This window comes from Saccharomycopsis crataegensis (assembly GCF_037102585.1).
Source record: "Saccharomycopsis crataegensis DNA, jcf7180000000098, whole genome shotgun sequence".
Lineage (NCBI taxonomy): Eukaryota > Fungi > Ascomycota > Saccharomycetes > Ascoideales > Saccharomycopsidaceae > Saccharomycopsis > Saccharomycopsis crataegensis.
The window spans coordinates 504,454-531,705 of NW_027043838.1; the positions used below are offsets into that span (position 1 = coordinate 504,454).

The window sequence follows — 27,252 nt, forward strand, 5'->3', positions numbered from 1 at the left end:
TTTTTTTTCCTCTGGTATTGATGATGAGACAGTGATTGAGGATGGTAGATGGATCGGATGGTCTTTGCAATTCAACAAATGGTTGAAATTGTTGGAGTGAGTGGTCGAGGGTTTCAAACCATGCGTTATCTCGGATATCGTTATCAGTCGTATTCTTTCGCAGTATATTATTGTATGGGATGGAATGAATGGACGGATGGTGTGTATGGCATGAATTTCTAAGGATGATGTGATCCGCCAATATAAATATATATTTATATAATATCCATTTCTACAAGAGCTAGCATTCCCAAGTTGATTTGAGTTAGAACCTACCAAGACCTTACTGAGTGAGCCCCAAATTTGCAACTCTTTAAATGAGTCTTATTCTTTAATCATTGTCATTATTATTTCATTTTCTATTAATGATGATGATATATATATATTCAAATTTATAAAACTTTCATTTTGACAATTAATATTGATATAATAAATGACTTTTTTTTTATTTTAATAGCAGGCAGATAATAATAGTACTTCTAACAATAAAGAGAGGCAACATGATAAGATAAATAGCAACAGTGGGTGACAAACTAGCAAAAAATTGAGAACATATTAATATATATGTATATATATATATTATGAGAATTGGGAAGACGAAGGAACCCTTTGGAGAGCTTCGGCAATAAACCGACAAAAAACAAAACAAGAACCAAAAGAAAACTAAAAGTACAAATGACTAGATCAATGCATAAAAACTAAAAATACAAATGACTAGATCAATGCATAATAATAATAATAATAATAATAATAACAGGAAATTTTAAGAAATACCAAATAGAAAAAAAAAAAAAAAAAAAAAAAAAATCATCATTATCATACTTTCCAATTTATTCATTTATTTATTTATTTTTAAACACGTTCATACATCAAAATATACGCACTTTTAGCATCTTCTTTATCTCCGGAGATAACTTCTTCATTACTAATGGACTCGACTTTTGTGTCATCGAACCTGATCCATGAGTTTTTATCCGAACGAAGCACGTCCACGGTGTAATGCCCAACATCGGTGCTTGATCCATGATGGTATACCACTCCGGTAAGCTTGTATTTCTTGGAAACGTTGGTATTCATCTTCAAAGCCTTAGAAAGACATTGAGATGGGATTTCAAGCCTGTGGGAATATGATACCCGTTTCTTCAATTTCTCAACATGACCAGGCATTTGAAACCCATCATCGATGAATCCATTGGCTAATGACGACGACGACGACGACGATGATGATGAAGAAGATAACGACGACGATAACGCAGGACCAGTACTATTGTAAGGAGACGATAATGAAACGTAGGAGAAACGTTTCAAATGGATCACAAGTATTTTTGGAAGTTTATCAATGAAAGTTTGCTTTTTAGCAATGATGTCCTTTTGGTCAGCCGTCGATTTATAAGAGATATCTTCTGGCTCAGAAAGCATGCTGAACGCGGTTTCCAAAGAATGGACTTTTCCATCACTGATATCCAATTGGACGTGTTGGAAAGGGTCCAAAGTCACTGATCTGGCCTCTTTTGATCTTGGGACTTCCAATTCTGAGCGGAATTGCCCGCCAAAAAGGTGGGTGATCGGGGTAGTTTTCACTTCTACTACTCTTTTGGCGACGGTTTTATTTTTCTTGCTTGACGACCCCACTTCTTGCCATTCGGAGCTGGTGGTGGCGTTGGTGAGGTTGTTATCGTTTTCGGTGGTGGTGGTAGAAGAAACGTTGTTATCGCCGTTATTGAACGAGTCCAAAGTATTGTTGATTAATGATTTCACCGATGGGCTCTTGATGGTGGCCAATAATCGATCTTTATCTTCGGTTTTGATGTTTTTGAGCGCCGATGAGAACTCTTCGTGTAACCCATCGAGGAAGTATCCTAAAAACTCTTCGGCATCTTCTTGTTGGCCCCAGCGCAAGTGTTGGAATCTTGGGTGTTTACTGATGGCGGCGTAAAAATGTTCTGGGTTCAACGGCGAACCGAAGTCATTCTGTTTGTTTGGTGGGGCGGCGGACTTATTATTATTATTAGACTGCAGCAGTTTATTGGACGAGACTTCCGGCTTGTGATTATTAGGGTTGAATTCGTCGATGAAGTCTAAAATTGCGTCCAAGAGGGGGGTCGACGACGCGGTACGGCTCAATGAGGTTCCTTGAGCTTTTTTCTCGATGGTTTTGAGGATATTGTAGAATGGAGAGCAAAACAAGAGTGCTTGAAGAATCGACGACATAAAACAAATGTTTCCGGTGTTGACGAGCCCGCGAGGCCTAATGGCAGGGTTGGTGGTGGGGACAAAGTTTGATTGGAACAATATCCGAATGAGCACTAGTGAAAGTGGTTCGATTGTCGCGACTGTGGGTAATGGCGGAGGTACAGATGCCGGTACTATGGTTGGGGGGATTTTATCTGTGATGTTATTCACATTATGGTCGTCGTCATCATCATCATTATTATTATTTTTATTATTATTATCATCATCATCATTATTGTCTGAGGGTTTTTTGGGGTTGTAATGGGGTTTGTTTTTTGCTTTGCCAATTTCTGACCATTTCTTTGCCACTGAGGGGGTTGATACTTGTTGTTTTGGGGTGGATGTGATTATTTCTGGGGCGTCATTGGTGGTATTATTTTGATTGGATTGTGGTGTTTTGTCTGTCTGGTGAGCAGGAGGAGGAGGAGAGGTGGTGGTGATGTTGATGGTGGCGACTGGTGGTAGGGACAGTTGGATTTTTTTCAGTTTCAAGTCATTCCTGACTTTCTTTGCCTTGATTCTATTTAGTTCGAAGTCTTTTTCTGAAGAGTTGAAGAAGAAAGGATACTCTCCCAGCAACAATTCGTCTATTGTTGGTATCATATTGGTTTAATTTTTTTAATTGTTATTATTTATTGAGTGGTGGGAGCTGGATATACAAGAGGACGGTTGTTAGCACACGGGAGGTCTAATTGTGTTCTATTGTGGGAGGGAGGGGTGTGTCTAAATAGGAGGTAATTCTGTGTCTGTCTGTAAGCCCAATGCTAAATATCTGCTAGGAAATTAGTCAATAACAGCAGTCGTCAGCAGTAAATGTCGTGGTGGCCGTCGAGGTTCTTTTTCGTCTGTGTTTTTTTGGTTTTTTTTTTTTTTGGTTTTTCTCCCAAAAATTTTCTGCCGGAAAAAAAAAAGCGGGAAAAAAGATCACGTGGATATGGAGGTCGCACACCCTCTTTATCTCCTACACGCACTACTGAAGTGCTATCACCACTACTGTTACTATTATCACTATCACTATTACTATCACCATTTATTAGTCTCTCTCTCTCTCTCTCTCTCTCTCTCTCTCTCTCTCTCTCTCTCTCTCTCTCTCTCTCTCTCTCTCTCTCTCTCTCTCTCTCTCTCTTCCCCCCTCAAAACTTGAGCTTGAACGCTTTGTCTATGATAAAATAACGTTAGTAACACAACACATCACTGCAAATAAAAATAACAAAACAATACTCACCCTCGTTCTTCACCGTATACAAAAAGTTGGCAATCACATCGGTCTCCTTCACCGTCTGCCCCAAGAAATGCCGCTTCACCACCTCTGCCAACACCGGCTTGGTCACCCGATGGCCAGGCGGTCCCTGTACCTGTCTTCGTTCACTATAAGTTTTCTTAGTCGATAACATGACCCCGTAGTTCGACATCGCTTCAGGAACATCGAGATGATATTTTGCCCGGTACTTGTTCAACCCCAGTGCCGGCAACGTCGAGAAATCAAGGGGGTCGATGGGGTCTTCGTCCTGGGGTCCGTTGGAGTTGATGTGTCTAGCAAGAAACTGTTCTTGGGCAAGTTTGAGTGCTTGTTGTTTGCTCTTGTTTGATCCTCGACTGGTGGAGGTGGTATTATTATTATTACTATTATTGGTATTTGTATTGGTATTGGTATTGGTGTTTGTATTGGTGTTTGTATTGGTAAAAGAAGGGTTGATGGCGGTGGTGTTTGTATTGGTGGTGGATGGTTGGTTGTGGTGTTGGTGGTGGCCTGGTTTTTCAGAATCAGTGCCTTCTTTATTAGATGCTCTTGTTCCCATGGTATAAGTTTTGATGATATATATATATATATATATATATATATATATATTGTGATGTTGGCTATTATTATTATTATTATTATTATTATGATGGATGGATGGATGGGAATCGATAACAGAAGTTGCGCCCCAAAAAAAAAAAAAAAGACGCTGCTCTGATGGATCACTGGGTGCCACACCCTTTATTAGTCGCCTAACAATTCGACATTCTACGCAATCTTGACACAGTAAGAATAATAAGAATTATAAGAATTACGCCAATAATAAGAATAAAAATAAAAATTAAGAATATTAAAAATTAAGAATAATAATAATAATAATAATAATAATAATAATAATAATAATTAATAATTAATAATTAACAACAACATTCATAATTAATAACATCCTACCAAATCATCTAAACCCCTTAAACACTCTTGACGCCAAATATGTCATCGAAAAAACAAACCTGATCCCCGCCAACGACGCCACCAACCACAAAATCACCGTCAAATACGTCGTGGCATTCGTCCCTCCAGTTGGATCTTTATCCGATGCCTCCTTGGTGGTCGGAACCCCACCAATATTCAACACTAGAGCAATGAGCCCCCCATTGGTAATACACCAAATAAGCACCACCATCGATCTAATGAACTGATAATAATCTCCTTTTTGTTCCGCAAGTTTCTTTTTACGGTCTCTTTCCCTCTGAGCAATAGCATCATCATCATCACCACCACCACCAGGGGTGTCATCCGATTCTTGTCCCGGAACCGTGTTGATCAAACCCTCTTCTTTATCAAACAAATCATCGACTTCTTGAGAAGTGGTAGGAATATCCAACACTAACCCTTTCCCATCCTCGGTTTTTTTCGTCTCTTTGGCCCCTCCGCCACTGCCATCGTCCCCCTTGGTACCCCAAGAAATGTCATGGATGTTGCAAAACGCATAAATGTTCAAGATATTGGTGTACATCGGTGATAATAACAAGTATTGGATGAACGACGTGAGCATATGCCACGGCTCGCCGTACATCACCGACGACACAATGTAAAGCACGTAGGTCGAGCACATCGAAATCACTAAGTCTCGGAACGTCGCGTTCTCGGCAAAATCCTTCGCGGTTAACGCCCCCGTGGCGTCCTTGATGATGGTCTTCACCGATTTCACCGACATCCAAATGGCACAGAATATCATGTACCCCATCATCACCGCGTACACCATCGTCACCACCCAATACGCTCCTTTTGCGCCTTTGGGTTTATTGCCAAACGCAAAGATAAACACCGACATGGTGCACGCGATATAAAGCCAGAGTAAAATGATCGCCAACACTTTGCCCGGGGCAAAATACATGATCCCATCTTTCGCCGACACCCCTAACGTCAAGATCCGGAACACGAGGAAGAACGACCCCACGGAAAACCACGAGATAATGATATTGATGAGGTTGTAAACAAACTCCAATTGCAAAAAAACTTTACGCGGCAACGAATGCGACGACCGGTAGATTTTATTGAAGTGCACCACCGAGTAAATCGCCGCGAAAAATGACCCGTTCAACCACCGACGACGTTGAGAAATGAACTCTGGAAGGGTATCGGGAACGTCGGTGGCCGCCGCCGCGGTGTTCACGTACCGTAACACCCAGTTCGAGTTTCTCTTGGTGACGATCTCAAAACACAAGATCCGATCTTCGGCAAGGTACATGTTATTGGCGAAAAGATCGTGTTTTTCTTCAGAGTTGTGCAACGTTTCCCCTTTGAAATACGCCTCCAATGGGCCATGGCCGGTGATCTCGTCGTTTTTGAGCGCCTCGAATCGGTACGCGGAAAACGCCCCTGGCAACACCGAAATGAACCCAAACACCGACTCGGTAGGCTTATCGAGGATGTTCGACATCTTGTACTCAAAGTTCTGCCCGGCCACAAGCAACCCGCTGAAAAGCCCATTGTACAAAAACTTCCCTCGAGGCCCCAACATCGCTTTGATCTCCCCGCACGCCCCACCAACGTTCTTATTCTGGTTGAATTCCCTCCAAAGTTTGTAAATCGATTTCTGGGTCGGTTCGGTCCCAGCATCAAACAACACAATCACGTCTGGTTTGAGCGCCGGGGCCAACGCCTGGAAACACCACCGGTGGGAATTGATCTTTTTTTGGTTCTTCTCCTTCAACGCAAAGATCATTTGTACCGGGATGATATCGTCGTAATCGAGGTTCACTTTATCGGTGACCGAATGGATATTTGCCAATGTGGTGTGTTCGTACAAGTGACAAGTCACGTCTTTCTTCAACACTTTGCTTTGGGCAAACCCTTCTTGATAACACCCGAGACTCGCCATCAACGCTCTAGCCCGGGGATTGATTTTGGTTCTCCCATCACTGACCACCGCCACCACGACTTTTTTCCAACCTTCGGGCCCCCAGTCTTTCTTTTTACGACACAAGTACTTGAGGTTATCAAAGATCCCCTTGAGGGTTCTTCCAAGAAGAATGTCGTCTTCGTTGTACATCGTCACCACGATCATCATCTCGCACGGCACTCTAGGGGTCTTGAAAAGTTGTTGTCTGAGGGTGAATTTATCAAAAAGAAACCGTTCCGGTTGCGAAGTCACGGCAGTATACTTCATTCTCATGAATTCTGCCGCTTGACGGTCTTGATCTTTAGCGATTTTGTAATGCGCCGCCAATTTCGAAGGAATCGGGCAATCGAGGGCCAAATTCCCGAAAAACAACGCGTCTTCGTTGATATTATCGGAATCTTCACGATTTTCATTATCGTTACCGTAGCCATCATCATTATCATTATCATCATATTTTGATTGGTTCAACAAGTATTGTGATTGGGGATCATCGGTGAACCCACTGGCTGGGGCTTGATGGTTTTGGACTTGTTCGAATTGTCCTTGGATTTGGTTTTGTTCATTTTGTCCAATCCCCATCCCATGGTGTTGTGATAGCACCACCCCTTGGGAAAATAAATTGGTGGTGGACCCCCCAGTGTTTGAAGGGATTCCTAAACGGATCGGGTTCATTTGGTTATCATAAAGTGCCACGCTGGGGGCCACGGGGTTTACCATGTATGAGTCCCCCACCACCGCGAAGCTGGCATTACTATGGTACCCGCCCCCGGTATTATTACTTAAATATCCTCCGCCAGTGTTATTATTATTGGAGATGTACCCAGTGTTATTATTGGAGACGTACCCAGAATGACTGGCAGGGCTATCATAACCAGTAAGATTAGCAGAGTTATTATAACCGGTGGAATCAGGATACATTGGTTGATCATAAGCGGTGTTTTGCATACTCAAAGGGATTTGTGAAGAAGTATATCCAGAAGAAGAAGCATTCATATTCAAAGCATGATTAAGTGGATCATCATCATTATCATCATTATCATTACCGTCATTATGATTATTAATATTACTACTCTGCGGTTCATCAAACGGATTAGAGTTCTGGAACGGATCAGAGTATCCTGAAGTATTGGAGTTTGCTGGGTGTAATGAAGTTGGTTGAGGGTTCAAATAACCAGAAGAACTGTTGAAAGGTTGTTGAGGCAACGGTCTCCCGGTGGATTGGTTATGGTGGACGATATTTTGCATAGGTATTGATTCTTGAGTGGTTGTTGGTTCGGGGTATTGGGTCTGATACTGTTGGATACGTGAATCAGCCCCGTACATTGAATGGGTCTGCTGGGGCATTTGGGGTAATCTGTTATCATAACCATCATCATCATCACCATCATCGCCAGTATTATTATTACTGCTGCGTGGAGGAGCGAGACTGTTGTAGCCTCCACCACCACTGTTGAAGTTGAAGTTACTCATTAGTGGAAGAATAACAGGAAACTTCTAGTTGTCTTTTTGTTGTGGTAAAGTGTAATAAAAAAAATCAAAGGTTGGATCTTTCAAAATTTTGGTGACGTTTCAGAAAAAGAAGAGAAAATAGGAGGGAGGGACTGAAAAAGGCAGCAGAAAAAAAAAAAAAAATGAGGAAAAAATAACAGTAGAGAAGTTGCCAAGTGAAACACCAAAATATTGTGTGTGTGTGGGAAAAAGCCTCCCTCGTGTTAAATGGTCTAGAATGAGGAAGAGGTTACTAATAAATGGTAGTGGAAATATATCCTGCAAGCTTTGTACTTGTATTTATATTGTTGTCCATTGATTTATTCGACGATTGTTGATGGCGGAGAATGCAGGGTGTGGCACCCGGAGAACGGGGCAGTGGATATCACCACCATCATCATTATTACCACATTATCTATTATTATCTATCTATTATTATCTATTATTATCTATCTATCTATCTAATATTATCTATCTATTATCATCTATTACTATCATCAGATTATGTGACAACCACCAACCCTTTTAAATCCTCACTCACTCTACCAATTGGTTTAATCCAAAAAAAAAAAAAAAAAAACAATATAAATAAACACTTTATTATTTATTATATAACTTGTCTAACTTATATATATATATATATATACGAGAACAAAAAAAATTGAAAAAAAAAACTAATATGTATATAAAACAAAACAAAAATCTAATAGCCAATAGCCCTCAACACCAAATATGAAAGACACCCAACACATCTGAACGCCGCGAGCGCCGCCACGGTATAAAGAATCACCGTCAAGAAGATTTGCTGCTTAAGAGCTTCATCACCAGTGACCAACACCACGGCAATCACCCCAACATTGGAAATGATCCAGGTGATCACCAACATCGATCTCACCCACGCGTAATAGAACTTTTCATCGTCGCTGGATTTCCCGGATCTCGGTGGGGCTGGGGGTTCAGGTACCATCAACATCTCTGCTTCTTTACGGTACGACGAGTCGATTTCTTCATCGGTGGTAGGGATTTCGATTTCAAACGTCCCGGATGCCGATTGCTTCACCACCCCTAAATCGGTCTTGACTCCATCGTCCCCCTTGGTACCCCAAGAAATATCGTGGACGTTACAGAACGCATAAACGTTTAGCACGTTGATATAGGTAGGAGAGAGTAAAAGGTATTGGACAAACGAGGTGATCATATGCCATGGGTCGAGGAACACGATCGACGCCACGGTGTAAAGCGCGTAGGTCGCGAGCACCGACATCGTCAAACTCCGGACGTATTGTTGTTTGACTAGACCGCCAAAACTGATATCTCCATCATTACTTTCACGTTCGCTTTCCAACGCCCCTTTCACGGTCTTGATCGAAAGAAGCACCGTGGCTAAAAGCATGTATAGCATACACGCGGCGTAAAAAATCGCGATCCCCATATACGACTTCCTGGCGCCCTTCGGGGAATTACCAAAGGAAAAGATGAACGTCGCCACGGTGGCGGTGGCGTACATCCAGAGCAAGATGATCGCGATGATTTTCCCGGGTTTGGGGAAGTACATGTTGGAATCCCCCATGGCTTTGGTCAAAATACGGAACACCAAAAAAAACGACCCGAGCGAAAACCAAGACACGAGCAAATTGATGGCGTTGTACAAGAACTCGATAAGAAGCAACGCGAATCTGATGGGGTTGTGCGACGAACGAAACACTTTGTAGAAATGGAAAATCGAATAAATCGCCGCGAAAAATGACCCATTCAACCACCGACGACGTTGTAGGACGAATTCTGGTAAATTGTCAGGCACATCGGTTTCTGCCGACGCCGCTTTGACGTATCGTAACACCCATTTGGAATCACGTTTGGTGACAATTTCAAAACACAAGATCCGATCTTCGGCAAGGTACATGTTACTGGTGAAGATCCCGGCCCCGGCCTGGTTATGTAAAGTTTCCCCTTTGAAATACGCTTCCAATGGTCCATGGCCGGTGATATCGTTTTGTAGAGCTTCGTAACGGTACGCGGAAAACGCCCCTGGCAACACCGAAATGAACCCAAACACCGACTCGGTAGGCTTATCGAGGATGTTCGACATCTTGTACTCGAAGTTCTGGGCGGCGATCAAAGGATTGACGAGTAATTTGCCACGAGGCCCCAACATCGCTTTAATTTCCCCACACGCCCCACCGACGTTTTTATGCCTGTCAAAGGTTTTCCAAAGATGGTAAAGCGATCTTTTGGCGGGCTCGGTCCCGGCGTCCAACAAGATCACCACTTTTGGCTGGAGGATCGGGCCAAACGCTTGGAAACACCATCTGTGCGAGTTGATTTTCTTTTGGTTTTTCTCTTTGAGGCAAAAGAGCAATTGGATCGGGCAAGTATCTTCGTTGGTGAGCTTGACCACCCCGTCTTTGACCGAGGCGATCCCTAATAACGTGGTGTATTCGTACAAGTGGGCGGTGACCGGTTTATCATTGACCATGTTTTTGGCGAACCCATCTTGGTACACCCCGAGACACGCCAACAACGCCCTGGCCCGGGTGTTGATCTTGGTACGGCCATCGCTGACGACACATACAACGACTTTTTTCCAACCTTCGACGCCCCAGACTTTGGAGTTTCTTTTGGAGCAGAGGTACTTGATGTTGTCGAACACCCCTTTGAGGGTTCTTCCTAAAAGCACGTCGTCTTCGTTGTACATGGTGACGACGATCATCAATTCGCAGGGGGCTCTAGGAGGTTTGAACAACGGTTGTCTGAGGGTGAACCGTTGGAGCGAGAATTCTGTGGGGTCGGAGGTGGCGGCGGTGTAACGCATATAACAAAACTCACGTTCTTCGTGTTTGGTCTTGTACTGTTTCAATAAATCGTTGGAGACGGGGCAATCAAACACCAAATTCCCCAAGAAATCAGCCAATCTTTTTTTAGTTCTTGCGGGTTGGCCATTTTCATCGAGTTCTTCTTCATCGCCATCGATATTATTAATATCATGATCATCATTTTGGAAGATCGGGGTGTTGCCGGTGGGGATTGCTGTTAAGGCGGACCCCCCGGTTTGTTGGCCTTCAAATGGGTTGAGCAAGTCGGTGGATGATCTTTGGACCATTGAACGTTGGTCGTAGTCGTCGTTCCAGGTGTTTGTTGGGTAATAGTCGCCGCTGACTGGTAAATTGAGGAATTCTTCTTCGGCCAACGATTGGTTGGAGGTGAATAAGTTGGAGTAGAACCCTGATCCGGAGGCATTAGGAGGGTATAATGAGGCACGAAGGTGTTCTGGGGAGTCAAAGTTGGGGTTATTAAGATGATGATGATGTTGTTGTTGGGAGGTTTTTCCCCCGGTGCCGTTGCCGTTGCCTTGGTATGAGGAGGAAGGTTTTTGGAAGCCGGAGTCGTAAGTGTAGGCGGAGTCACCGGTTTGTTGAGGGGATGTGTTTGTTTGGTAGAATTGTTGGCTGTTGTTGTTGTTGTTGTTGTTGTGGTGGTGGTGGATTGAACCTAGGGGGATATCTTGGGGAGGGTTGAGAGGGGTGATTTCTTCCTCTTCGTCGCGGTGATTGCGACGATTAATGTTGGCAGAGGACGATGCCATTGTTGGTTGGATATGGGAGGATTGAAAAAAAAATGTATGTGTGTATGTGTATATGTATAAGAGATATAATATATAATATATAATATATAATATATAATATATAATATATAATATATATATTTTTTCAATTTTTTTTTTTTTCTATATTTTGTTTGGTATCAGGGAAGGGAAGGGAAGGGAAGGGACGGGGATCCACAAAATATATATAATGTATAATATTTAATATATAATATATATAGGGAAAGTAAGAAAGACGCATCAAATGCAATGTGAAACACACGCTAGTGTCGGTGGAGGGGTACGTGGCCAGATATTGTGTCACGTGGGGGGAGGACACAGCTTCAAAGAGCGTTTCAGACTTGAAAGGCAGGCAGGCAGGCAGGCAGGCAGGCAGGCAGAGAGAAAGAGCGTTGCAGCTAACTTGGTTACAATAATAGACAGAGGAGACAGAGCGGTGGTAGTGGTGTACGGGTGTGTTGGTGGTTATGAGTGAGTGTAAGGGTGTAAGGGTGTAAGGGTGGGTTTGTGCACCGGGTAACCTTTTCCCGCCTCGCTCATTGCGCCTCTCTCTCTCTCTCTCTCTCTCTCTCTCTCTCTCTCACATGACACACTCCGCTGCCTCCCGCATTCCCAGGGATCTCCCCCCACTACCGCTTGGCACTCCCCCCGCCGGTCTCCCACTGGTTGCGGGTGTCTTTTGCTTCTTTCTTTCTTTCTTTCTTTTTTCCCTTGCTTTGTTTTATATATATTTATATATATATATATATGCCTTATATTATATATATAACATAACACACAATTCTTTCACATCTTTCATTACCTTACCTTACCTTACCTTACTACATACATACTTACATCCCCTCCCAATGAAAATACCCATCTTATCCCTATTCCTCCTATCGCTATCCACAGCTCACTGCTACTCCCCAGTAGCCATCCCATTCGACATCCACAGAGGCTCCTCTACAAATGACATGCAATACGCCGCCATCCCATCGCTACAGAAAAGATCCTCTAGTAGTCTCCAAGCAACACTATCCAACCAACAGAGCTTCTACATGGCAAACATCTCCGTAGGCACCCCTGGCCAAAACATTGGTGTCCTCATCGATACTGGCAGCAGTGACCTATGGGTAATGGACGCCCTGAACCCATACTGTGTATCTTCTTCTTCTTCTTCTTCTGCCTCGGTAAACGTCGAAAATCGTCTAAAACTATTGAACCATACCAACAAACATCATTTCCAAATTATAAAAAGAAATCTAGCCAACAACAACAACAACAACAACAACAACAACAACAACAACAACAACAACCCTCCTCCTTCCTCCACCACCATCATTGATGACTCAACAATCGTCACCCCATCTCCAACCATCGTTCAAAAAAACATCATATCACAAATCGAAAGCTGGTTCACAGAAATCGGTACTGTCATCGCCACCACCACCACCATTGGCTCTGGCTCTGGCTCTGGCTCTGGCTCAACCCAATCCCAAACCCAATCCATCGATACCTCCACCGCCCTGGCAACCATGGACTGTAGCTCCTACGGCACCTTTGACCAATCAAACTCGTCCACCTTCAACTCCAACAACACAGACTTCCTCATCAAATACGGTGACGACACCTTTGCCAGCGGCACTTGGGTCTACGACTCGTTATCCTTGGGTAACGTCTCCGTCACTGACTTCTCGTTTGCCCTTGCCAACGAAACTAACTCCACCATGGGGGTGTTTGGGGTCGGGCTCGCAGGGTTGGAAACCACTTACTCCAACGCAAACTCCGTCTCCTCCAGTTACACTTACCTCAATTTCCCCATGAAACTTGTCGCAGAAGGTATCATCCCTCGTAACGTCTACTCATTATACCTCAACGACCTTGCCGCTGAAGATGGCGCCATTCTCTTTGGAGCAATCGACCACTCAAAATACTCTGGCACCTTGACCACCGTCGCCGTCGTCAACACTTTGAAAAGTCAAGGTTACTCCCAACCAGTGAAGTTTGAAATCACTTTATCCTCCATCACTTCGTCTTCGTCGTCCAACACCGTCACCGTGTCTAACTCATCGATCCCTGCCCTTCTTGATTCCGGTACCACCTTAACCTACCTCCCAGTCACCTTCATCAACAACATTGCCACCGCCATCGGGGCAACTTACTCCAAATCTTCGGGGTATTATACCGCGTCGTGCTCCATTGCCCTGAACTACAACATCACCTTTGATTTCACTGGGGCGTCTATCGTTGTCCCCCTCTCCAACTTCTTGAGCTCGACCGACGGGGTACAACTCGTTGATTCTTCGGGCAACATCATCAGTTCCTCCAAGAGCTCGACTTGTGTGTTGGCCTTGATGGATGCTGGTGATAACAGTGCGGTGTTGGGTGATAGCTTCCTCTCCGCCGCCTACGTGGTTTATGACCTCGATAATTATCAAGTATCGTTGGCCCAAGCAGTGTATGATGTCTCATCAAGTGATATCGAGCTTGTCAGTAGTGATAGCACCTCGGCAATTCCTCTGGCGGTGCTGGCTGCTTCTTACAGCGCAACCTATTCTGGCAGTGTCACCAAAGAAACTGGAAACATAGGTTCTGGTGGATCCAGTGGGACTAAAAATTCTGGCAATCGTATGTCAATCTCCATGGGGATGATTGGCATGGTGATTGGATGTTTGACATTCTCTTTCTATTGATTTGTGGATATATATATATATATATATAATATAATATTATATCATATTGATATGTATCTATATGTACCTAAGCGTCGTTGTAAGTATCTCCCACAGGTGTACCTCCGGGTGACCCCAGATCGAAATGGTGCGGTGAATGAAAATAAGAGCGCACACACACCGTTCGTTCCCCCTTTTGGGTGTTTTACATTCTTTGACCCAAAACAATTTTTTTTTTTTAGGGAAAGGAAGAAAAAAAAAAAAATTGTGTTGTCACACACAGTTACCATTATTTACTCCATTGGTTATTATACAAAACCTGGCTTGATTCAACAGATAATATATATTATATGTATATAATCTATCATTTACAACCAACCAATAACAAGCAAATATAATCCCCCTTGGCCTTTCCCCCCTCCCCCTTTTTCCTTCGTTACCTCAAAACACTGCCAGGTTTTATTTTTAGCATTCCCTAACCAACTGACATTCATTCATTAACAAATTACAGTAACCAGACCCCAAATACATCACATCCTCCCTAATAATATAAATAAATAAAATAAAATAAAATACAAATACAAATACAAATACAAATCACCAAAAATGACGAGGACATACACCCTAGATCGGGTGGTGCCAAATATTCTGGCGTTTCTAATATTGTTGGCGATTTCCATCAACCCTATATACGCCCTTTCCAACTCCTTAACCACCATCGAAAGACCAACGTTTGATTTCAGCACCATTGGCAACAAATTGGAATTTGCCGGCCAGTTCGACTCGGTGTCCTTCTTCAATTATCCTTTGCAACAATACTTGTTGACCACCAACGTTAGCGACTTCAACGCTTCATTAAACACCTTATATTACCAAGATTCCAACGCTAACGTCTTCCCATTGGGTGACCTCAATGGACAAGTCGATCTCATTGACTCTTATGGGGATGACGGGTTCATCATTGCCGGATCATTCGATCACATCACCTTGATTGGCAACTCCACCTCCCCAACCACCATTGGTTCATTGGCCTATTTTAACATCACCTCCAACAGTTTCACCAATTTGGACCCAAATAACGATATCTCCAGCGACGCCATCAACGCCATCTACGGAGATGTTGATAATTCCGTGGTGTACATCGCCGGTAAATTGACTTATAAAGACACTTATGGTGCCTTGATTTATAACTTCACCTCCAACAGTTTATCACACATCCCATTCAAAGGGTTCAACCAAGATTCGGAAGTCACCTCGATTTCCAAAGCCGGCGATAACACCTTGGTGTTTGGCGGCAGCTTCTACGCTCTAGGGGTTCCTCAATTACAATACACCAACCAAACGTATTATCTTCTCAACGAAAAATACTTATCGACCAACACCTCGTCTCAAGACAATTCCACCACCACCGAAGAAGTTTACATTCAAACCGAACAACTTGTATCGTTCAAATACGCGTCGTTTGAAGCCGATAATACTGAATCAGGGTCGGTGGCGGCCAGCGAAATCATTTGTCCTACCGATTCAGACAACTGGCTTGTTAATTCCGGACAATTGGGTGCGTGGTTGGCCACTTTGCCCTTCACGGTGTCTCCATCCAAGATTAGGGTTTACAATTCTCGACTCGACGACACCGGGGTCAAAACTTTTAGATTATACACCTCCCCTTCCAATTCCATCATGAATTTGACCTACATCGACCCCACCACTAACACTTTGATGCAATGTGACGCCTGGTGCCCGTTGTTCAACCACTCAGACTTGTCCACCGCCTATGCCAACGTTAACGACTCGTCACTCACCAATGTTAGCTTCAGCAACGATGGCGGGGTCGCCGCGTCTTTGCAATGGACTGACAGTTATCAAGATTTCGGCTTCGTCAACGATCTCGAAGTTGATTACTTAAACTTCCATATTATCGATTATTTTGGCTCGCAAGCCGGGTTGAACGGTATTCAAATGTTCAGTACCCAAATCTTGACCTTTGGTAACGATACTTTGAACGAAGCCAGTTGCGGGACCTCCAGTAACAGCTCGTATTCCTCGGTTAACGGAACTGGCTGGGACATCTCGGTCACCGGTCAATACATGACCAATTCAATTAGTGATGTCTCCACCGCCGCGTCAGAAAATGTCGGGGTCACTTTTTACCCAAACATCACTTATGCCGGTAACTATTCTATCGATTATATCACTCCAGGTTGTCAAAGTGATAATACTTGTGACACCAGAGGCACCGTCCAAGTCAATTTGCTCGATAGTAATGGTACCTCGTTGCGTAAATTCACCAGTGCCCAAACTAACCAGTTTGAAAAAATCGAAAACCTTTGGGACGGCCATTTGAATATCAGTGATACCGGTAGACCAAGTATCGAAGTCACCGTGGTGGATTCGGGCTCTAGCACCTCGGCCACCATTGTCGTTGATAAGGTTGCCATCACCGTATTGGGACTCGATGATTTGTCCAACTCCACCAATTCCACCACCACCAGAACCGTCAGCTCTAATAGCTCAATTTCTTTCAATCATTCCGACTATAAGATCCCGTTGAACGGGCTATTTGAATACTCGTTGATCAACTTTACCAAATTCCCAAGTAATTATGATAGCTACAATTTCAGCTCTGAAGATTTCACTAACAAGTTTGTTGGTAATTCCTCGATCAATCAATTTGGGGCCACCACGTTGCCAAATAACTCGATCATCAACTCGTTGGAGTACCTTAATGACACTATTTATGTTGCCGGGCAATTCACCACCAGTAACGATGGTTCAAATTTGTTGGGTCTTAGTGTGGGGACTGCTGCCGACATTAATAATAACCTTGAGTTGTCAAAAGTTAACAATTATAACGACGGTTTGAATGGCGAAGTGAAAATGATCAAACAGATCAACAACCAACTATTCGTGGTTGGCGATTTCAACGATACCGTGACCAAAGCATCGGTTTCCAGTTTGTCATCCACCGCAAATTCCGATAACAATGCGTTGACCAAAGTGGCGGTGTTGTCCAACAATGACGATTGGTTTAGTCTTGATTCGGGGATCGCAAATTCTGGGGAAGTGGCGTTTATTAATACCGTCACCATTGACGCGACAGAATTCTTTATCTTTTACGATTCCAATTTTGAAACCATGAATGTGTGGGATAACTTGAACAAGAAATGGTTTAGTAATGACGATTTCAACACCACTGGGTTGTACCTCAACATCACCGGGGCCCACCAAGGTTCTAGCGCCATGTTGATGAGTGGTCATTTGGCGATCTTGGGATTGATGGCGTCCAGTGCGGTGTCTCTCGATGAAAAAGACGCGTTTTCCACTTTACCAATCAATTTCAGCGGTTCCGGTAATGTCATCAACCAATTATTGTACGTCAATGATTCGTTCACCGTTGTCGGGGGTAATTTCACCGCCGATTCCAATGAAAGTAACTTGTTGCTCAACAATAATGGTAAACTTACCGGCTTTGACGATGTGATTGACTGGAGTAATTCTTCAGTGACGACTTTGTCTAAAGACGGGGAATCGCGATTCTTATTTATTGGTCTTGATGGCGTTGCCACTTATAACAATGATTCGACCTCCAACGTTTTCATTTATGATTTAGTTTACGGCAACTTTTCGATTCCTGGTGCCATCACTAAAAGTGGGTCGTCTGTTGGGGCAGAAATCAATACTTTTTACTACGACGGCAATTATAAAGTTTACGTTGGTGGCGATTTTGACACTGCTTCGGCGTTGCCATGTCAAAGTTTCTGTACTTTTGATATGGAAGCCCAAAGATGGGAAAATGACGCTTCGACCAGTATTTCCAGCGGGGTGATCAACTACATGAACATTACTAGTGAAAGCGACCAATTACTTATTGCTGGGGAGTTTGTCATTAGTGGCAGTTCGTATTTCTTCACCAACTATGATTTCGACGACCAAAGTTTCAAAACTTTGGATCAATTTGCCACCACCTCGATCAAGAAAAGGGATGATGATAGTAGTAGTAGTAGTAGTAGCAGCAGTGGCAGTACGGCGGCGATTCCTGGGGAAATTAACAGATACATCTTGGTTGATGGTGCGGTTACTTCTGGCAATAGAATGTTGGTAATGGGTGATAATTTTGTCAGTGGATACAACAAATCCAATTGGGTGAGATTAGATACCATTGGCGATGAATTGAATTCGAATTCGACATTCTCCAAGTTCCAATTGATTGACATTGTTGCCAACAAATCGGTGGCACAAACCAAGGGTTATAACACTTACTTTGACTCCAGTGAACAGGCGCTTTTGGTGGTTGGTAATATTGTGTTCAATAGTTATAGTAATTTGTCGATGACCGCGGCGATTTTCAACGGTACTGCTTGGATCCCATACCTTTATACCACCACTTCCGACGACACTTTGGTCAATGGCTCAACAATCAATGATTTCTTGGTCAATAATGCGGTTGCCGTGGATTTGGCCGAAGCCAATGCGGTGAAGCATTTGATGGACCGAGGGTGGATTGTGTTTATTGGGTTGGCGTTGGCAGTGGGGACAATGATGTTGCTTGTATTATTGGCGTTGGTCATTTTGTTTTGGAAACGTAAGCACGATGGGTACGACGAACAGGTGCAAAGAATTGAGGAAGACGATATGGTACAAACCGTTCCACCAGATCAATTATTCAGCACCATGGACGAGTTTAAATTCACCAATGAAAAACTTTAGCGGGAAAGCAAAAAAAGAAAAAAAAAACCATTTGTGATATTATTATTTTTTATTTGTTAGAAATTATTATTATTTTTTTTTTTTTTTTATTTGCTTTCTTTGCCCATGTTCTGTTGTTATAATAAAGTTTGCTTTGTCTAGATCATTTTCTTTTTCTTTTTCTTTTTCTTTTTCTTTTTCTTTTTCCTCTTTGTTGCTCTGCTTGTTTGTCGTTTTCCTAATCTGTTTGACCAACGATCGTGATAATACCAATTGATATTTTCTGTTCCTGCTTATTGATGTTTGTTTGTTTGTTTGTTTGTTTGATTGATTGATTTCTTTAGATTTTAGTTTTTTATTTACCTATTTCTTTATTTTATTTTTATTTTTTTAGACCCCTTTATTTTATTTATCTATTTATCTATTTATCTATTTATCTATTTATCTATTTATCTATTTATCTATTTATCTATTTATCTATTTATCTATTCAAATCTTTTCTTTTTTTTTTTCCAACCTCTATGTTTGTTATTTCATTATAAAGTCCATTTTCTTCCTTCTTGCCTGTATGTGTGGATATATCCTTATTTTATTCAACTTGAGATATCAAAAGGTAATAAATAAATAAAAAAAAAAAAAAAATTCTCATTTCTTTGAAGATAAGTTGGAATTACGATTTTTATTATCATTAGATAGCGAGATATCGTGGAGGTATTACATTATTTATTATTAGAGAAGAAAAAAAAAAAAACATCATGGGGATTCATTATTATTATTATTAGAGAAAATATCAGAGGGGGGAGGGGGGATTAATTATCATTCAGAGGATAAAAAAAAAATCCCCTCCTCATATCATCTCAGCGTCCATATATCATGATCATATAAATATATTGCTAAAAATGTCCTTCTAAGTAAGCTCTTGGCGGTAATACCTCCTCCTCCTCCTCCTCCTCTTGATATTTTGATTTTTTATATTCAATCTGCTTGGAAGTTACCCATTATCCACTACCACCACCTCTTCTATCCTCTGGGAGCTAGTTTCCCCCCTCCCCCTTATATGAATGAACCTACAATGTCTAAAAACTGATATGAAATACAAAAAAAATGTACAACTGTCCCAACTTCATCAGTAGAAATTTTTTGTCCAGGCTCATTATGAATCGAAATAGTTCTATATTTAAATAATATAATGATGATATACAGGAAACCTTTAAAAGCCCCAATCAATGTACAAAAGAAACAAACATCCTCCAATGACAATTTTTGCTTGTTTAAAAATTCATTCCCGATGAACTATTATCATTGATGTTATTACCATTATTATTATTATTATTGATATTATTGTTATTGATATTATTGTTATTAATACTAGTAGCACTATTGGCATACGCATGGTTACCACCGCTCAATTCCAAACTCTGGGCAAGGTATTGTGATAACCCACTCAAATCCATATTACCATCATTACCACCACTACCCATCATTTGCGGGTTCTGGTCGGTTTGTTGTTGGACAATACTAACCTGATTATACAATTGCGACACAAGTTCATTGATACAGCTCTCAGATAATCTAAACTCCCCATTATTCGCGGCATTCACCACCGCCAACAATAAGCTAGCTTTCCCTTGGGGAGTCATGCTCAAAGTCCCATTATTTATATTCGAGTAATCCCCAGTAGTGGTGGTGCCAAAGCTGGTATGGCTGGTCATTTGCGATAACGGATTTCTCGGAGTCAATTCCGACAGCGGTTTATTGATATCCAGGAAATTTTGCGGCGACGACACCGTCGAACTATTCTTGGAATTATTGAATGGTCCTCCCACAGGGTAGTTGCTGGCACTATTAAACGAATCGGATTTCCCCAACAGCTCAGGGTTTCTTGGAGAGCTGAAAAGACTTGGAGGGTTGGGGTTATCATTTTCAAGACTCGACACTTTCCGTTTTTTCGAGTAGAGCACTCCAAACGACCGGCTATTGTCAGGAATGGTAATAATACTCGACATGTTACCTTTCTTGATCGGGTCCAGGTACAACGAATTGGCAGTGTATCTATTAACATGTTGGTTATACTGTGGCGCAGTGGCAGGGTTAAGCGAAACCGATGGAGGATCAACATGCGACGGGAGTCCTTGAAACCCAAAATTCGCATCTTTTGAAGCGTTAAAACCGTAGAGATTATTGGCAGTGTCCAAAGTCGCTAAATCAAACACCGGTTTATCGTCGCCGTAATTGAACAAATTAAAATCAGCGGCATTACCTTGATCCGAGTCAAAATTGAATTTAAAGTCGTTGGATTCTGGTACCCAATTACTCAAATAACTATCATAGCTTTCCATTATTGGATCGTTTTTGGAATTCCCAAAATTGAGGTCCTTGATCATAATATCATCAACATCATTGTCTTTCACCGGTGGCTGAGGTTCTGGTACCGGGTCCACTTGCGCTGCTGCTGCTGGCGGTGGTGGAGGTGGATTATTTATTTGTCTTTGGTCGACAAATCCTGCGGCATTCACCACAGGCTTGGAATCTTTTTTCAAAAGCTTGGATCTCTCAGATCCATTTCTAGTTGACCCTTTGGTATTATTATTGTTTGGTTCATATTCTTCGACAATACACGCATCAACCATCTCGGTTGGCGTTTGATACGACAAAAATTTATCTTCGACTCCCAAGTTGGTTAGCATATCAATTTCCCACGGCTCGTGAACGTTCAACTTTTTGATGATTTGCATCAACTTATATTCCGAATTCTTGAAATCGGTAGCGGTATTTTGAGATAAAGACGCCGCACTATGAGTGTTCCCTTCCGAATCATTACTATCCGAAGCATCATTGATAGAATCACCCCAGTATGATTTGTGATTACCAATATTGGTTATTTTGTCGTCACCCGACCCGTCGAATTGCTGCTTTGTATATTCTTCCAAATCAATGATATCGGTATTGATAAAAGAATTCCTAATAATCTCTACTGACACGTTTGACCAGGCATTTTTGATCATGATCATTACGTCGACTAAACTTATTGAGTGCTGGTCCAATTCCAATATCTTTGACGGAGGTCTCAACTTTGACTGTAAACTAATTGACAATAGATATTGCTGTAACCGATACAATATCTTGAATTCTCTAAAAATCCCCAAGTCCATCGGTAGAAATCTTTGCCTTTGTGACGTCAACAAGTTAGTGTCAACAAGGGCGGCTTTGTTATCGATATTCGGATTATGAACAAACACAAGTTTGATGAAATCTAGCTTCATATTGACCACTCGATGACTTGGCGCATCATCCAAAATTAACACGATATCCCTTCCGGCAATCGATAATCGCTTGTCCAAAGTTGATAACCAATCAGACAATTGTATCGAAGTCAACCAGGCTTTTTTATTGGTCTTGTAGCTAAGTTCGTATTTTTTGGTAATTTTGGTGATTGGCTTTCCTTCAAAGCAAACCATATTCTGGTAATGACCAATTAATAACGGTTCCAACTTTTCGGACCCATCGGCGTTGGTGGTTAACAAAACCGTCACCCCGTTTTTATTTTGGAGAATCCTTGAATCATTGGTGGTGGCGTTGGCAGGGTCATGGTAATACTCATCCTTGACATACTTTTGGTCCAACGGGAGCTTATAGTAGAGAAAGAAATCGTCTAACACAAAAATGTCCTTTAGATTGAACAGTTTCAAGTACGATTTCAATTGTAATCTTTCGGTCGCCAAATTCCATATTTTGCTTGGTTTGACCAACTCATTATCCAAGTTGCTCAAATTCACATTCATTTTGCCGAGAAAATGGTTACACCATTTGTGGCTAAACTCGCCGTTACCTTCTTTTGAATTTACTGGTAAGATCTTCCACAAAGTGGTAGCCGAGTTTTGGATTATTGGGATGGTGATGGGTATCCCGTCCCAAACCGATTGCGATATCCATTCGGTCAAAATTTCTCGGAGAAGCACGTTTGAAGGTTTTCGTCTTCTGATAAGCTTGAACTCGTGTTCTTTGAGGGCAATCAATTCATTTTTCTTGGAAAGAATTCTTGATATTGTGGTCTGTGAGGGCGGCTTGATTGTGTGGTACTTCTTCTTGGCCCAATTAGCTAAGTCGGCCTGGGTCATCTCGGGGTTTGCTTCAGCCATTAGACAAATGTCAATCTTTTGCCTAATGGTGTACCCCATCTTCTGTATATTTCCCATACTCATATTTAGTTATTGGTAAATACTTTTTTGGAATTGTTTGTTTGTTGGAATTGTGATCTTTTTTGTTTTTTCTTGATGTTTCGATTGATTGATTTTTTTTTTTTTTGATATAATAATCTTGATGAGTTAATTTATGAGATATAATAACAGGGCGCCAGATTGACAATAGGAAGATTGGAAAATCCTTTAATGTGATTTATTTATTGAACAGAAAAGGTGGCAACAACTTGTTTTAGTTTTAGTTTTTACTTTTCTCATTTAATTTTGACAGGTTTCGGAGACAATACGGCACTGATGCTTGTTGAGTAGTAGCCAATCAAATCAGGTGAAACACGCGCCTTTCTAATCACGATTCTATAGTAGAAGACTGAAGAAGGACGAAAAGAGTGAAGAATATTAAATAATAATTGGGAACTGGGTCTTCCTGGGCGGTTCTCGTTTGTGCTTTGGTTGCCCCAAAGGGTGATGGCGAGAGACAGAAAAGCAAAAAAAAAAAAAAGAGAAAGAAGAAAAGGACGAGCGAGCAAGTGGAATACGAACAGAAGGAATTGCGTCACTTGAGCTGTTGTCGAGGGGCAAATCAGGTCGAATTGAACCGTAGTTGAAGGCGAGTGGGAGGATATTTTGGTTACTTTAGTTAGTGTGTGTGTGTGTGCTGCTTTTTTTTTTTTTTGATCGTAAGATTTTTGTGCCCCGGCAACGTCCCCCCGGAAACGACGGTGGAGGCCGGTGTGTGTGTGTGTGTGTGGGCTTCCCATTTGTTTGTTGGTTTGATCGTGGGGACAGGTGGTTGGTGGCTACTAATAGTTATCCTTTGATGTTTAGCAGGTATCATTGAAGCCACATATATTGTTCGTTGGTTGGTGGGTTGGTCGTGACATTTGAAGAGTCCCATGGCCTTTAGGATATATGGGCATGCAGGCTGAGGGGGGTGGGGCCCTTTCACCAACGCCATGGATGATCTTCAAAGAGCCGCTTTCTCCCTATCGAAGAATAGGTGGTATACCAAACAAAGCAAGAGACAGAGAGGGTGCTGTCGTGTTGGTGGTGGTCTGTAAAGTACACTGTCAATCACCATGCATTGGCTACGACAGTCGATTTCACTCCGGCTGATTGGGCCATTTTATTACAAACAACTTTCCACTAGCAACCCTTTTACAACCGAAACGTCTATTTATCCAACTTCCCATCTGTTCTGTATGATTTCGATCATCATCTTGGGTTTATTCAGCCTCACCCCTGGTCCCTTTCTTTCTATAAAGTCATGTGCCCGCCGAGGGCACGGGCTAAAGAGAAAAAAAAAAAAAAAATGTTTTGGCGGCGCGATGAGATGGGATCAGTGGGGGAGGAGAGGGAGGTTTATTATCCAATATTATATTCATTTTCAAGGTATTATCAGTATTGCATTGTGGGATTAGTGATTGATATCAGAATCACGGACAAGAAATGTCCCATGATCAACATCCCAGTAGATCATATGGGTTTGCTCCAGGAAATAACGGCATTGTCCTCACAAAGCATGGCCGAAACTTTTATTCCCCCCAGCTATTCCACAAATCGCTATACTTTGATAAGATCGTTCCTGTCAGAATAAGGGATCTCGTCAACTCTGCCGACTTGATGAAATTGTATGGACCCTCTGCTCTTAGTCTCATTAATCAAAAGATCATCATAATAAACAACCACCCCATAAGATATGTCTCGATCACCGGAAGAATCTTGGGCCAATATAAGAAAATATTCGAGGAGAAGTACTACGACGATGAAGATTCCGTCAAAGAACCACTATACTTCTTGTACCTCTGTGATAGTAGTGGTACAGCGATATCCTGTGTGATTCCCCAATATAAATTCGTTGGAGCAGGCCTCCATACCGATGAAAATGCCAATGATGGCACATTGATCAAAGTTGTTGGAATGGTCAACCATTTCGTCAATATAAATTCCCTCGGCTCGACAAGACTGAAGGAAATCACCACCATGGAAATCGAAATTTTGGCGAAAAAGGATAGCAGAAGCATGTTGGTGGAACTCGAGGAATGGAAGAAAACTATCCAGTTTAGAGACTCACACTTGAGCAAACCCTGGGAAGTTTCCATGAATGATAAGCAGTCCGATGATGAGCATTACATTGATATCGACAGTTTGTCTATTAAAAATAACGTGCTAGTATCAAAGCGTGCCAATCCTCAGTACGCACAAGGTTTGAACATGAAACTATTAGACATCAGTAGCTACAAATACGACGACGAAATTTTGGACATTCCACCCGATAGTCTAGCGCTTGACAGGGAAATCCACATAAAGCATAGAAAAATCGACTCCCAAAGTGTGGAATTACAAGAGGTCATTGATATTTTGAGTCAGGAATATGGAAATGAGGTCAACGTTATGGAAACAAAAATAATGGAGTCATATCAAGAAAAAACAACAATTGATGTCCCAGCCACCGCAATTGAAGTAATTGTATCAAGTGGTGAGGATAGTGATATTGAAGAACTTCCAGACGATACTGATGAGGTGATGCAAGATTCAAAATCAGAAATCATTCTTTCAGATTCTGATGACCATCTAGTGATTGGCGATAATGAACTAAGGGGCAATGTTCCCATTGCTGATGAATTGAGAGAGAATATTCCCCATATCAATACCAAGCGGAAGCAACGAGTACGAAATTCTCACACCATGAAGCCATCAATAGACACGACGACAATTATAATTGCTGATGAAGACGAAATAACCGAAACATTACCTAACCCTGTGAAAGTGATACCCCATCCTCCTCCACCGTCTCCACCACCACCATTCAAACATCATTTCTCGTCATTATCAATGGAAAACTTGCAAGAGATTCTACAATTGAACAATATAGCAGAGCTGCTAGCGAATAATATTTTTTTTGTCCGACTGTTAATCTTTGACCACCAAAATATCATTAACAGGTTTACATTTGCGGTGGAATTTATCAAGTTTTTCATAAATTTGAAACAAAATGGCAAAGAATTATCGAATATGAACCATCAACAAATTGATGAGACTAAGTTGGGGAACTTGGTGGGAATGTTCTCTATTGATTTAAAAATTGTTTACAAGCATCCAATAATCTTCAATTTCCTAACCCTTTTGGTATTGAAAATAAACTATATCATCGTTTTCAATCGGGACAACAATGGATCAACCGATGTGCTCGATATTTTCGAAAGAAATGAAAGCGTAAATGACCAGCAGAAATTCTCGGAAGTTTTAGATTCCCTCAAATCCAAAGATATTGCTAAGCTATTAAACTCTAAGGAGTTTAATTTGTACAAGAGTAAGATATTTCATAACATTCGGCAAGAATTCACGGGGAAAAAATTGGTAAGAGGTTATAAGATTGAAAGTGAAATGGCCCGTTGCAGAAAACGGCGTCAAAAAGTCCAGAATATTTATATTAATTTTGATAAAATTTGTACTCTACACAAAGTCATCATCAGAGAGTTGAAACGATATTTGAAAGAATCTTACACTTTTTATTTTGAACAAGTATCAGAGTTGATCAGTTTGATCATCAGGAGCCACGGGAAGCTGGATGACAATGAAAAAATTGCCCGGATATTGCTCACTAATAAATATTTATCAACGATGGAGACCTACAAAAAAAATTTGACTTCAGATTTCATTCAAAAATGCCTTGAATCATTATTTCAACGGAGACTTGAGATTCCTATGGTTGGAAATATGGTGAGCCAGAAAAGTGTCAAAGATGGAATGATTTACATCCTAGATCAGTTGATAAGATTTACAATTTTTGAAACCACGATCCTTGAGACTTTTGAGAATGATTTGATTGAGAATTTCTTGAAGAGAAGCATGTATTGTGGTAAAGATCGGGATAGGGATTCAAAGGCAACGATTGAAACTACTGATGATTTGAAAAAAGTGATCAACTTTAAAAAGTTGAGGTGGAGCTTTGGAGAAAATTCAGAAGGCTCGTATTGGATGTTGAGTTTATGATTTTAACGATTCGTAGGATATTTTTAATGGGATTTCTCAAGGCATTTTGGAATTGTAAATATATACTTTCTATTTTATTTTATTTTTTTATTTAGAATTTGTAGGTAAGAGGAAGTTTCAGTATATAATCAGGTGAATCAAATCTATAAGGGCCATGAAATTTGACTCAATTTGTGGAATTTAGCTGGAAAAAGAGAAAATCAAATCAAAAAGTA

At 41.6% G+C, this 27,252-nt stretch overlaps 8 protein-coding genes across 8 annotated transcripts; 3 read left to right on the plus strand and 5 right to left on the minus strand. All coding sequences in view use genetic code 12, as the record gives it.

The window, feature by feature from the left end:
• Nucleotides 1-891: 891 nt before the first annotated feature.
• Nucleotides 892-2,874, minus strand: UBP3 (mRNA-binding ubiquitin-specific protease UBP3; the record flags this gene model as incomplete). The annotated part of the gene is made up of 1 exon (XM_064999481.1): nt 892-2,874. The coding sequence occupies one exon, from the start codon at nt 2,872-2,874 to the stop codon at nt 892-894; it is 1,983 nt and encodes a 660-aa protein (XP_064855553.1).
• Nucleotides 2,875-3,446: 572 nt separating this feature from the next.
• On the minus strand, nt 3,447-4,070 carry DASC09_058980 (histone deacetylase complex subunit SAP30 Sin3-binding domain-containing protein; the record flags this gene model as incomplete). The annotated part of the gene is made up of 1 exon (XM_064999482.1): nt 3,447-4,070. The coding sequence occupies one exon, from the start codon at nt 4,068-4,070 to the stop codon at nt 3,447-3,449; it is 624 nt and encodes a 207-aa protein (XP_064855554.1).
• Nucleotides 4,071-4,466: 396 nt separating this feature from the next.
• Nucleotides 4,467-7,886, minus strand: DASC09_058990 (uncharacterized protein; the record flags this gene model as incomplete). Its single annotated transcript, XM_064999483.1, has 1 exon — nt 4,467-7,886. The coding sequence occupies one exon, from the start codon at nt 7,884-7,886 to the stop codon at nt 4,467-4,469; it is 3,420 nt and encodes a 1,139-aa protein (XP_064855555.1).
• A 721-nt stretch (nt 7,887-8,607) lies between these two features.
• Nucleotides 8,608-11,487, minus strand: DASC09_059000 (chitin synthase; the record flags this gene model as incomplete). The annotated part of the gene is made up of 1 exon (XM_064999484.1): nt 8,608-11,487. One exon carries the CDS (start codon nt 11,485-11,487, stop codon nt 8,608-8,610), a length of 2,880 nt encoding a protein of 959 aa, XP_064855556.1.
• A 974-nt stretch (nt 11,488-12,461) lies between these two features.
• DASC09_059010 (aspartyl protease) lies at nt 12,462-14,180 on the plus strand (the record flags this gene model as incomplete). The annotated part of the gene is made up of 1 exon (XM_064999485.1): nt 12,462-14,180. The coding sequence occupies one exon, from the start codon at nt 12,462-12,464 to the stop codon at nt 14,178-14,180; it is 1,719 nt and encodes a 572-aa protein (XP_064855557.1).
• A 585-nt stretch (nt 14,181-14,765) lies between these two features.
• Nucleotides 14,766-18,866, plus strand: RAX2 (Rax2p; the record flags this gene model as incomplete). The annotated part of the gene is made up of 1 exon (XM_064999486.1): nt 14,766-18,866. One exon carries the CDS (start codon nt 14,766-14,768, stop codon nt 18,864-18,866), a length of 4,101 nt encoding a protein of 1,366 aa, XP_064855558.1.
• A 1,250-nt stretch (nt 18,867-20,116) lies between these two features.
• On the minus strand, nt 20,117-23,047 carry PDC2 (Pdc2p; the record flags this gene model as incomplete). Its single annotated transcript, XM_064999487.1, has 1 exon — nt 20,117-23,047. One exon carries the CDS (start codon nt 23,045-23,047, stop codon nt 20,117-20,119), a length of 2,931 nt encoding a protein of 976 aa, XP_064855559.1.
• A 1,443-nt stretch (nt 23,048-24,490) lies between these two features.
• On the plus strand, nt 24,491-27,037 carry DASC09_059040 (uncharacterized protein; the record flags this gene model as incomplete). Its single annotated transcript, XM_064999488.1, has 1 exon — nt 24,491-27,037. The coding sequence occupies one exon, from the start codon at nt 24,491-24,493 to the stop codon at nt 27,035-27,037; it is 2,547 nt and encodes an 848-aa protein (XP_064855560.1).
• Between the last annotated feature and the right edge of the window lie 215 nt (nt 27,038-27,252).